At 43.0% G+C, this 12,599-nt stretch overlaps 1 protein-coding gene across 1 annotated transcript in view; it reads left to right on the plus strand.

Moving 5' to 3' along the window:
- ca5a (carbonic anhydrase Va) overlaps positions 1-3,239 on the plus strand; it is a 54,598-nt gene extending 51,359 nt beyond the window's left edge. The window contains exon 9 of the mRNA XM_078400888.1: positions 1,232-3,239. Within this exon, the coding sequence (XP_078257014.1) occupies positions 1,232-1,390 (159 nt within the window). The 3' untranslated portion in view covers positions 1,391-3,239. The remainder of the gene's footprint in view (positions 1-1,231) is intronic.
- The last annotated feature ends 9,360 nt before the right edge of the window (positions 3,240-12,599 follow it).

Raw genomic sequence — 12,599 nt, forward strand, 5'->3', positions numbered from 1 at the left:
TAGAAGAGTTTGTTTGGAGAATCGGGTGAGATGCGATAAAAATATTAACTTGAACCTGTTGGAAAGAATAGTCACTATCCAAGCCGTAAATACTTTACCGCGGTTTAATTTAGTTTAGCCATTTCATGAAACATTTGTCAAAATTTTATCAGGCTTATATTAAACTCTTAAAATCCATACTGTTTCTTCTTCTCATGCATACTTGAAGTGGCATCTCTGCGAATGAGAAAGGTGATAGAAGATTGTGCAGTTTATTTTAATACTGATCTTAAATGCACACAGCACTTGTTTATAATATGATTTAATTTGAATCTGCCAACCCAAATGCAAAGATTTCTGATTGACTACTTAATTTTACGTTGAGTGCATTTTGTTTGTTGTGATCTGCACGAGAATCAATTCCAGCAGTCATTGGAGGGATTCACAGAACACCACAGCACTAAATGTTTGAAGACTTTGGTTACCTTGAGATACAGAGGGCAGGAGCTTTTAATTCAAGGATAACGTAAAAATAAAGTCTGAGGCAATTTGATTGAAATAAGAAAAGAACTGGATTTTATTTGTTTGGTATATTATTCTAACTCAATAGATGAGAGGGAACTGGGGACCTAAGTGCAGGTAGTTCTGCTACAACACAATAGTTGTGTTTATTTTTTTTAAAAAGCCATTTATTTTAAAGGAAAAAGCGCGATTTTCCCCACATCACAATGGCAACCCAATGAGTTGTGGGCCCAACGGGTCCACTTGGTCTAGTCTATACTAGTCCCCTCTGCCTGCCTGCCTATGTTTGGCCCATATCCCTCCAACCCCTTTCCTACCCATCTACCTGTCCAACTTTCATTTTAAAATGTTTAAGTATCTTCCTCAACTACCTCCGCTGCCAATTCATTTCATCTGCCCACCACCCTGGGTGGGAAAAAATTGCAATTCAGGTTTCTATTATTTTTTTCCCCTCTCATCTTAAACTGATGTCCTCTGGTTCTTGATTGCCCTACTCTGGGTAAAAGACTCTGTGCATTCACCCTATCTGTTCCCCTCATGATCTTATACACCTCTGAGTCCACCCTTCAGCCTCCTGCATCTTTATGATAGAAAATTAAAATCCATTTTTAATTTTGTGGTATTCTGTCCACTTCCTTGGAAACAACAAACTGGTTGCCTTTTTAAATATCAATCTGAGAGGAGTTCATAGTTCCTTTTAATTAATTTATTTTCTTTTTCTTTTTAACAGCTGGCTGTGTTTCGTAGTTTGTTCAGCACATCTCCTGGGGAACAGCAAAAACATATGGTGGACAACTATCGATCATTGCAGCCTTTACTGAAAAGAACTGTGCATACCACAATCCCATCTTCCCATGAAAATGGCTCTCAACAGAATACACACACCTGAATGTCGAAAACTGTTCAAATCAATATACCTATGTGCTTTTCTTATATTATAAGGGCTTCAAAGATTCTTTTATGGTGGGTGAACTGGAAAAATAAATTACTTAAACTTTGATGTTTACATGTAAGATCTACTATAAGATATCAATAACCAAGCACAGTGTAGAACATTTATATATATTTGGGTGCTTTTTAATCATTTGATATAATTAAAATTTATGTTTTACATTAGTTGCAGATGGAAATAATAGCTAATAAGGTACTTGTATAATTTAGATGACAAAGATTGTTAATGTTTTGCAAAGAACACGAAATAAAACCTCTCAACCTTGGTCTCATACTTATAAGCTGAACATTGTTATCAATCTAATACTAATATAGTGTTTAGGATTTAACTCAGCATTACAGTGATGGTCTCAGAAAATTTTGTTGACTAGAAATTTTAGTGCACCCAATGGTGCATGTTAGAATGGTAGATGATCACTTGGCATTTGTCTGAAAATAATGTCTTCTGTTTTTCTGTAAGTAGCAATATCAGGCTATTTGGCATGCAATAGGATTATAGCTGGATATTTATCACCATGCTGCCTCTCTGTACTTGCCTCATATCTCTTGATTCCCTTAATATTTATCTGTCTTGAATATATTCAGTAACAGAGATTCCACAACACTCTTGGGTGGAGAGGTTCAGGGATTCACCACCCTGTGTGGTGAAGAAATGCATTATTTTCTCTCTCTTGAAAAGCCAACCCCTCATTGAGATTGTGATCCCTTATCATCACAGATATCTTTTCAAGCCCAGAAGGCATTTATACATTTTAATGAGATCACTCCTCAGTCTTCGAAACTAAGAGTAAAGGCTCAGTTTGCTTAATCACCCTTTGTATGCCAATCCTACCATCGCGGGAATCAATGAATCAAATCTTTTTTGTACTCCCTCCATCACAGTTCTACCCGTCTTGGGGAGATCTTGACTACATACAGTATTCCAAATGCAATCGTATTACAATGCCTCACAAGGTATGTTTAAGAACATTTGGCTCCCACTTGTACTTAAGATCTCTTGTACTCAAATGTTCCTACAATAAAAGTAAACATATCTTTGCCTTCCAAAATGCATGCTGAACTTATTGTTTCTCCTCCCCCCCCCCCCAGTTCTCATTTAGTCAGGAGCCACACAGCAGCTTCCCCATATAACCAAGGTGCCCCATTTACATCGACACAAAATGCTGGAGTAACTCAGTGGGCCAGGCAGCATCTCTGGACAGAAGGAGTGATGTTTTGGGCTGAGGCCCTTCAGACAGAGTGGGGAGTGGGAGTCCAGAGATACGGAGGGGTAAGATGTGAAAACAACTGTTCAGAGCAGACGATGATAAGGAAATGTAGAATGGAGGGTGACAAAGAGTATCTTTCATCAGTAAAATTAATCAGAAGAACAGTAAAACCAGTCAGAGCACTAGGGTGGGGGAGGGATGGAGAGAGAGGGACAGCAAGGGTTACTTGAAGTTGGAGAGATCAATATTCATCCACTGGATTGTAAGCTGCCCAAGCAAAATATGAGATGCTGTTCTTCCAATTTGCATTGAGCCTCTACTCTGACAGTGGAAGAGGCCCAGGACAGAAAGGTCAGTGGGAATGGGAGGGGGAGTTAGTGTTTAGCAACCGGGAGATCGCATAGGTCTAGGCAGAATGAGCAGCGCTGTTCAGAGAAATGATCACCTCACCTGCTCTTGGTCTCTCCGATATATTGGAGTCCACACCTGGAACAGCGGATACAGTAGATGAGGTCGGAGGAGGTGCAAGTGAACCTCTGCCTCACCTGAAAGGACTGTCGGGATCTTTGGACGAAGTTGAGGGAGGAGGTATAGGGACAGGTGTTGCATCTGCAGTTGCAGGGGAAGGTAGCTGGGGAGGGGGAGGTTTGGGTGGGAAGGGATGAGTTAACCGGGGAGTTGTGGAGGGAACAGTCTGCGGAAAGCAGATATGGGTAGAGATAGGAATAAGTGGCTAGTGGTGGGATCTTGTTGGAGGTGGCGGAAATGTCGGAGGATTATGTGCTGTATGCGACAGATGATGGGGTGAAAGGTGTGGACGAGGGGGGACTCTGTCTCTTTTGCGACTGGGCAGAAGGGGAGGAAGAGCAGAGCTGCGGGATACCCAGGACCCGTGTGAGGGTCTCATCTATGATGGAAGAGGGAACCCCCATTCCCTAAAGAATAAGGACATCTCGGATGAGGCCCTCATCTTGGGCGCAGATGCGGCATAGATGGAGGAATTGGGGGTAGGAAGCAGAGTAGGAAGAAGTGTAGGCTAGATAGCTGTGGGAGTCAGTGGGTTTGTAATAGATTTCAGTCGATAGTCAGTCTGATGTGATGGAGACGGTGAAATCAAGAAACGGTAGGGAGATGTCCAAGATGGTCCAAGTGAATTTGAGTGCAGGATGGAAATTAGTTATGAAGTTAATGAAGTCCGTGCGTTCTGCAGGGGTTTAGGAGATATGCCCGATGCAGTCGTCAATGTAGCGGAGATGGAGTTCCAAGACAGGGCCAGTGTACGCCTGGAACAGGGATTGTTCGACGTACCCTACAAAGAGGCAGGCATAGCTGGGGCCCGTTCAAGTGCCCATGGCTATGCCTTGGATTTGGAGGAAGTGGGAGTAGTCGAAGAAAAGGTTGTTGTGGGTAATGACCAGCTCTGCTTGGCGGAGGAGAGTGTTGGTAGAGGGAAATTGGCTGGTTCTGCGGTCGAGGAAGAAACGGAGGGCTTTAAGGCCTTCCTGATGGGCACTCCATTGTAAAGACGAGGGAGTGGGAGCCCCGAAAACAGAAGTCATTGAAGAGATAGGGGTGTGAGGTGTCTTGGACATAAGTCGGGAGGGATTGGACCCGGGGGGACAGGATGGAATCAAGGTGTGTGGAAAATTAAATCAGTACCCTGACTGATGAAGGCCAATATGCCGAAAACTGCCTTGACCACTTGTGACACCACTTTCAAGGAATGATGTACCTGCACTCCTAGATCCCTCTACAACATTCCCCAAAGCCCTGCCATTTACTGTGTAGGTCCTGCCCTGATTAGACTTCCAAAAGTGCAACACCTTACATTTATCTGCATTAAACTCCATTGACCATTCCTCTGCCCACTTGCTCAACTGATCAAGATCCTGCTATAATCTTTGATAGCCATTTTCACTCTCTACAATACCACCCACTTTAGTGTCATCTGCAAACGTACTAATCATGCCTTGCACGTTCTCTTCCTAATTGCTGATATAAACCACATAAAGCAATGGGCCCAGCACCGATCCTTGAGACACATGACTAGTCACAAGCGTCGAGTGCAAAAACAACCTTCCACTATCACCTTCTTGCTTCCTTCCGTTGTATCCAGTCAGAGCAGCCTACAATGCAGAAGCTTGTCCAATGCTTTGCTGAAATCGATATAGACAACATCTATAACTCTCCTCTCCAGAGAACGCATCCCTGTGTTGAGAATCATCGGTGAGGATGATTTGTCCCCTATCCTCACTGATTGGGGTCGGTTGGTGAGGAAGTTGAGGATCCAGTTGCAGAGGGGTGAGTGCTGACTCCAAGTCCTGTGAGTTTGCTGATGAGCTTGGAATAATTAAGGACATTGTACTGGGTCTGTTTTGGCTTTCAGTGAACAAAACTTTCAATATAAGCTGGGGAACCTCAACAGATTTCAGATTTGCCACTGGGTTTCATTTATAACCCAATTGCAAAGTGAACTAATTGACTGGCAAATCTCAATCTGTAAGTAAATTTCGATTTCTATATTTGCAGAAGAGGATTTGTATTTACTTGTACAGGTAAATATCTTCCATTAAGTTTGGAACCAGTAGCATTTACCAGGACATTCCAGGCCAATGACGAAAGCTTAAAAGTTAAAAAAGCTTCTGCCTAAATATCTTTACATTTTGTATTTATCTAAATGTTGAACCTGTGAAAAGCATTTAATGTGATAATAAACCACAGACTAAGTAACACAGCCATATCAAAGTATTTATTTCCATGTGGCCACTGGATATGTATGCCATGGAATCTCTAAGGACTTACTATTGGTATATTGCTTTATATGAGGAGATGTAGAAACTTAGTTTTGCGTGCTTTTGCAGATTAATCATACCATACATCAGGTAGTGCAAAATGGAGTGCAGAATATAGTGTAATAGCTACAGAAAAAGTGCAGATAAAAAAAAGTGCAAGGGCCGTTACAAGGTAGATTGAGAGATTCGGAATAAATTCTTAGTTTGCAAAAGGTCCATTCAAAAGACTGGAAACAATGAGGAAGGCACTTTTCTTGAATCTGGTGATGCTCACATTAAAGTACAGGCAACTCCTACACATGATATTCACATTCTGATTTAAAAAACAAGATATAGCCAGCTGCAACATGAATTATTTTTTTCAAGTGTTCAGAGCCACAAAATTCAAACAGAGTACCAATGAATAAGACAGACAACTGAAATGTTTTTGTTTCAGTGCTAAATGATTAGGATTCAAGAGGACAAGAGTAGGGGTTGATGATATACAGCTGCTATTCTATGGCGCATCTTCAATAGTTCTATCTCTGAAACAAGATATTAAATTATGCTGATGTGGCCCAACCATCCCACAATATATTTCAGTACTTTCTTTGTGTAGGAATGAACTGCAGATGCTGGTTTAAATCGAAGGTAGACACAAAATGCTGGAGTAACTCAGCGGGACAGGCAGCATCTCTGGAGAGAAGGAATGCAAGACGTTTCGAGTCGAGACCCTTCTTCAGACTGATGTCAGGGGAGTGGGCGGGACAGGGATAGAATGTAGTCGGAGACAGTACGACTGGTGGGAGAACTGGGAAGGAGGGGGAGGGGATGGAGAGAGAGGGAAAGCAGGGGCTATTTGAAGTTAGAGAAGTCAATGTTCATAGCGCTGGGGTATCAGCCAGCTTGGGTAGCTTACACACCAGCAGTATGAACATTGACTTCTCTAACCTCAGTACTTTCTTTAATGGAATTATAAGAAATGAGGAGGAGTGTGAAGGAAGAAATTACAGATGCTAGTTTACACCAAAGATAGACACGAAATGCTGAAATAACTCATACTGAAGAAGGGTCTCGACCTGAAATGTCACCCATTCCTTTCTCCAGAAATGCTGCCTATCCCGCTGAGTTATTCCAGCATTTTGTGTCTATCTTCCATAAGAAATGAGGAGCCGATTCTATTATTTGTTTCCATTACAGATGTTCTGTAATCAACAATGAATGTACCTGCATGTTTACTTTCAGTGAAGTGGGCAGTTAGTTGAGGAAGATACTATAACAGCATTTAACAGACACTTGGACAGGTACATGGATAGGAAAGCATTAGAGGGATATGGGCCAATGTGAGCAAATGGGACTAGTTTAGATGGGGCATCTTGGTCGGCAGGGTCGAGGTCGGCCAAAATGTTTGTTTCCATGTTCAGTGACTCAATGGATGATTCTACGACTCCACATTGTTCCCTGAAAGTCGTGTTGCAGGTAGAAAGGTTGGTGAATGGCTTTTGGTACATTGGCCTTCATCATCGGAGAACTGAGTTTAGAGTTTAAGATATTACGTTACATTTGTACAAGACATTGTTGAAGCTGCAGTTGGAGGAGTATGTTCAGTTTTGGTCACCCTGTTACAGTAAAGCTGTCATTAAGCTGGAAAGGTTCAGAGTACATTTATGAGGACGTTGCCAGGAATCAAGTGCCTGAGCTATCTGGAATGTTTCAAGCAGGAAGCATAGGCCTGATTTAATAGAAGCATATAAAGTGATGAGGGGCACGGTGGCGCAGCGGTAGAGTTGCTGCCTTACAGCGAATGCAGCGCCGGAAACTCAGGTTCGATCCTGACTACGGGCGCCGTCTGTATGGAGTTTGTACGTTCTCCCCGTGACCTGCGTGGGTTTTTTTTTAATGTTTATTTTTTTGATTTTTAATTTAATGAATTACAGTGCATATAACAACAACAGTAAACCCCATCCCTCCCCTTCCCTACATAATTATGAAAACAAACAAACAAAAACAAACAAATAAATAAATAAAAATAAATTTTTAAAAAACATAACTACAATGTTTCAAAAAAGACAAAAGCACAAAAACATGAGGCAAGGTAATTTTCACGTCAAATGTTTCAGTATTTTCACTGCTGGATTCAAAGAAGGTACAAAGGGGATAGTTTTACTTGTCCTTAATATGCTGCAGCACTGGGTTCCATATGTTGAAGAACTTTTGAGGGTTGCCAGACAATTCATATCTCAGCCTCTCTACGTATAAGATGCCCATTAATTCTCTTAACCAAGTCTCAAACTGAGGAGCAGAGTCTGATTTCCACAGTTTCAAAATACATCTGTTGGCAATGACCATACCATAAACCAAGATTGTGCAAGCATTATGGTCTAGCTTCTCAAGCATTGTGGAATACCCGAATAGAGCAGTTTCAGGGTCCGTATTTAAAGTGACGTTTAAAACAGTAGAGTACCATTGAAATAAAAGACACCAAAAGTTGTGAAGTTTTGGACAAGTCCAAAAGTGGTGAGCGAGTGTACCCTCAGCGGTCTTGCATCTATTACACAAAGGTGAGAGATCAGGAAAGATTTTATGCAGCTTAACCTTAGAGTAGTGTAATCTGTGTATAACCTTGAATTGAATCAGTTGTAGCCTAGAATTAATAGAACATCGGTATCTCTGAGCCAACGTTGTTCAGCTGGGCAGAGAAGCATATGGCAAAGTATCCAACATTTCAAGACTTTCTGAGAGGTAAGTCGGAGTAGAGCAGCAGAAGTAGTATATGTTTCATCCGGCCCTTCAAAACTCCACTGGCCTGCTTCCAGTGGCTCTATAAACTATACAGTCCACAGGAGCCACCCAAGAATTTTAGTGGAAGAAAATTAGACTTGGCAGTAAGAAATGCCAAAAGGCTGTCATTGTATGTCTAATGTGGTTGTGTGTCTTGTTGCTTTTTACTTAATATGGCCGTATGGTAACTCAAATGTCACTGCACCTTAATTGGTAAATGTGACAATAAACTGAATCTTGAATCTTGGGAATGTATCTCCACATTTATGGAAATGGGGGGCAACATGGTTTCAGGTCCCACGTCTCCAGCATACTCCTAGCAACGTCTAAGCTGTTGAAAACAAACTGGATGAACTTAAGGCTGGGCTCAATTATCTAAGGGAACTGAGAGGCTGCTGTGTGCTCTGTTTCAGAGACATTGCTCAACACCTGCCTTGCCTGACTGTGTCATATAACCTCAGGGTCATGTCAATCCACCTCGGGTGCTCCATAATTAACCTCACGGAGCTTGACTGGAGCAGTCTTGGCGGGTTTCTGCTCCCTCTGGGGGAATGTCTGGCAGTGAGATGTCGTCACCACTGCCTGCCACTGGGATTCACTTTGGCTATCCTCAGGTTTACACCCTGCTCCTTGTGAATGTGAAGCTTGCATTGGATGAACTACGCACTGCTACCACAAGCTTGAAAGGGTTCAGAAAAGATTTAGGAGGATGGTGCCAGGACTAGAGGGTGTGAGCTGCAGGGAGAGGTTGAGTAGGCTGGGTATACCATGGGACGTAGGAGGATGAGGGGAGATCTTTTCGATGTATGCAAAATCGTGAGAGGAATAGTTCGGGTAGATGCACAGAGTCTTTTACCCAGACTAGGGGAATCGAGGACCAGAGGACATAGGTTCAAGGTGAAGGGGAAAAGATTTAATAGGAATCCGAGGGGTAACTTTCTCACACAGGGTGGTGGGTGTATGGAACAAGTTGCCAGAGGAGGTGGTTGAGGCTGGGACTATCCCATTGTTTAAGAAACAATTGTACAGGTACATGGATAGGACAGGTGTGGAGGGTTATGGACCAAGTGCAGGCAAGTGGGACTAGTGTAGCTGGGACATTGTTGGCCGGTGTGGGCGAGTTGGGCCGAAGGGCCTATTTCCACACTATATCAATCTATGACTATGACTCCAAGCCTTGAAAAGTAGCCCGAGGCCTTATTCTTCATATTAGGGGACCCCAGCGTGGCTGACCTCGATAATATCACCAAAATGCTATCAACACATCCAACCAGAAGTCCAGGCATCCTCTGCTACTTCTACACAGCCACTGAGATGCCTGCTGCACCATCCCTGCCACGTTTTGGAAAACCAGTCTGACCTGGCATTGCTTTTACAGTGCTGGTCTGAGAAAACCCGCAGCTGAAGTCCTAGTCTGTGGCCTGTGAGGTGAGTGATCCAAGCTGTACGTGGCACGGTGGCACAGCGGTAGAGTCGATGCCTTCCAGCGCCAGAGACCCAGGTTCAATCTCAACTACCTTCTCCTCATAACCTGCGTGGTTTTTCTCCAAGATCTTCGGTTTCCTCCCACACTCCAAACATATACAGGTTTGTAGGCTAATTGGCTTGGTATAATTGTAAATTGTCCCCAGTGTATGTAAGATTGTGTTAATGTGTGGGGATCACTGGTCGGCGCGGACTCGGTAGGCCAAGTAAATTATAATGTGTAAATTATAATGTTTTATTCTTAATTGTTTACTGTAGATCGCCATGTCGTGTTGTTACTTGCGAGCAAAGCACCAAGACAAATTCCTTGTATGTGTACATACTTGACTAATAAAATTTATTCAATTCAATTCATTTCAATTCAATTTTAAAAGAAAAGATGTATAACACAGCAAAGAGTAGCAGGAAGCCAGAGGATTGGGAAACTTTCATAGGACAACAGAAGGTAACAAAACGGGCAATACGGGCTGAAAAGATGAAGTACGAGGGGAAGCTGGCCAAGAATATAAAGAAGGACAGTAAAAGCTTCTTTAGATATGTTAAGATAAAAAGAGTAGCAAAGTCAAATGTGGGTCCTTTGAAGGCAGACACGGGTGAAATTATTATGGGGGAAAAGGAAATGGCAGAAGAGTTGAACAGGTACTTCGGAGATCTGTCTTCACTAAAGAGGACACAAACAATCTCCCAGATGTACTAGAGGACAGAGGAGGGGGGTAGAGGAACTGAAAGAAATTTGCAATAGGCAAGAAATAGTATTGGGTAGATAGATGGGACTGAAGGTTGATAAATCCCCAGGGCCTGATGGTCTGCATCCCAGGGTCCTCAGGCTCTAGAAATAGTAGACGCATTGGTGATCATTTTCCAATGGATGAAGGGGAGCCAGCATTTTGTGTTTATCCCAGATGGCCTTGATCCACTGCAATTTGCCGACTGCCGCTACAGTCCATCGGAATTGGTGTTTACCTGGCCATATACCCATCCCTGGAACACCTGGATAACAAGGATACCTGTGGGATTAACCTCGTGAACCTACGCTGCACTGCTTCAATAGCAAGGACGTCCTTCCTCAAATTAGGAGACCAAAACTGCATACAATACTCCAGATGTGGTCTCACCAGGGCCCTGTACAACTGCAGAGGACCTCTTTGCTCCTATACTCAAATCCTCTCGTTATGAAGGCCAACATGCCATTTGCTTTCTTCACTGCCTGCTGTACCTGCACGCTTACTTTTAGTGACTGGTGTATAAGGACACCCAGGTCTTGTTACACTTCCCCTTTACCTAATCTGACAGCATTGAGATAATAATCTGCCTACTTGTTTTTGCCGCCAAAGTGGATAACCTCACATTCATCTACACTATACTGCATCTGCCACGCATCTGCCCACTCACTCAACCTGTCCAAGTCACCCTGCAAACTCCTAACATCCACTTCGCAGTTCACACTGCCACCCAGCTTTGTGTCATCTGTAAATTTGCTGGGGTTACTTCTAATTCTATCATCCAAATCATTAATATATATTGTAAATAGTTGCGGCCCCAACACTGAGCCTTGCGGCACTCCACTCGCCACTGCCTGCCATTCTGAAAAGGACCAGTTTATTCCTACTCTTTGCTTCCTGTCTGCCAACCAATTCTTTATTCCATGTAAACACCCTACCCCCAATACCATGTGCTCTAATTTTGCTCACCAACCTCCCGTGTGGGACCTTATCAAAGGCTTTCTGAAAGTCTAGATACACTACATCCACTGGCTCTCCTTCATCCATTTTACTTGTCACATCCTCAAAAAATTCCAGAAGATTAGTCAAGCATGATTTAAATATTGTCAATATTTAAATATTGTGGTCTTTATTGCTTTTGTTTCCCAACATGTATGACATATAAAAGATGTGATGCAGAATTCCAAAGGACTCTCGATGCTACTGGCTAATTTCTAGATGAGATTCACTCATTTCCAATTTTTTAAGTTATGTGAGTGAGAGAGTTATTCAGTACCGAAACAGGCCCTTCTTCCCAACTCATCCAAGATGCCCCATTGAATCTAGTCCCATTTGCCCACATTTGATCCCTCTCCCTCTAAACCATTCCTATCCATGTAGCTGTCCAAATATATATTTTTTGTTGTTACTGCACCTGCCTCAACTGCTTCCTCTGGCAGCTCTGCATAAATACCTGCATGTTTACCACAAACCTCGTGTGAAAAGTTGCCCTTCAGGGTTCCTATTAAATCTTCCCCCTCCACCGCCTCCCCACCTTAACCCTAGATTTTGAGTCTCCTATCTTGAGAAAAATATTCTGTGCATTCACCTTATGTAGATTTTCTTTTTAGATTTAGATTTAGAGATACAGCACGGAAACAGGCCCTTCAGCCCAGCGGGTCCGCGCCGCCCAGCGATCCCCGCACATTAACACTATCCAACACACACTGGGGACAATTTTTTTAACATTTGCCCAGCCAATTAACCTACGTACCTGTACGTCTTTGGAGTGTGGAAGGAAACCGAAGATCTCGGAGAAAACCCACACTGGTCACGGGGAGAACGTACAAACTCCGTACAGACGGCGCCCGTAGTCGGGATCGAACCTGAGTCTCCGGCGTTGCATTCGCTGTAAGGCAGCAACTCTACCGCTGCGCCACCGTGCAGATATTTATAGAACTTTGCAGAGTCAGGATTGGTGATACTGCTCCAGTGCTGGAAGGTGCTTGATGCTCTGCATATTTGGCAAGTACATGACATAACCCTGCAAGTCAGACCAAAGGCTCATGCTGGGTTTGGATCCTTGCTTTTTGAACATTGCTATTCTCAGGCTGCTAAGGGGCAGTGTTTTACTGCAGGTACAGATTGGTGAAAAAACATTGTCTTATGGATGTTTAGTTTAAGACCTAATTTTGTGTATG

Source organism: Rhinoraja longicauda, chromosome 6, assembly GCF_053455715.1.
Source record: "Rhinoraja longicauda isolate Sanriku21f chromosome 6, sRhiLon1.1, whole genome shotgun sequence".
Taxonomy (NCBI): domain Eukaryota; kingdom Metazoa; phylum Chordata; class Chondrichthyes; order Rajiformes; family Arhynchobatidae; genus Rhinoraja; species Rhinoraja longicauda.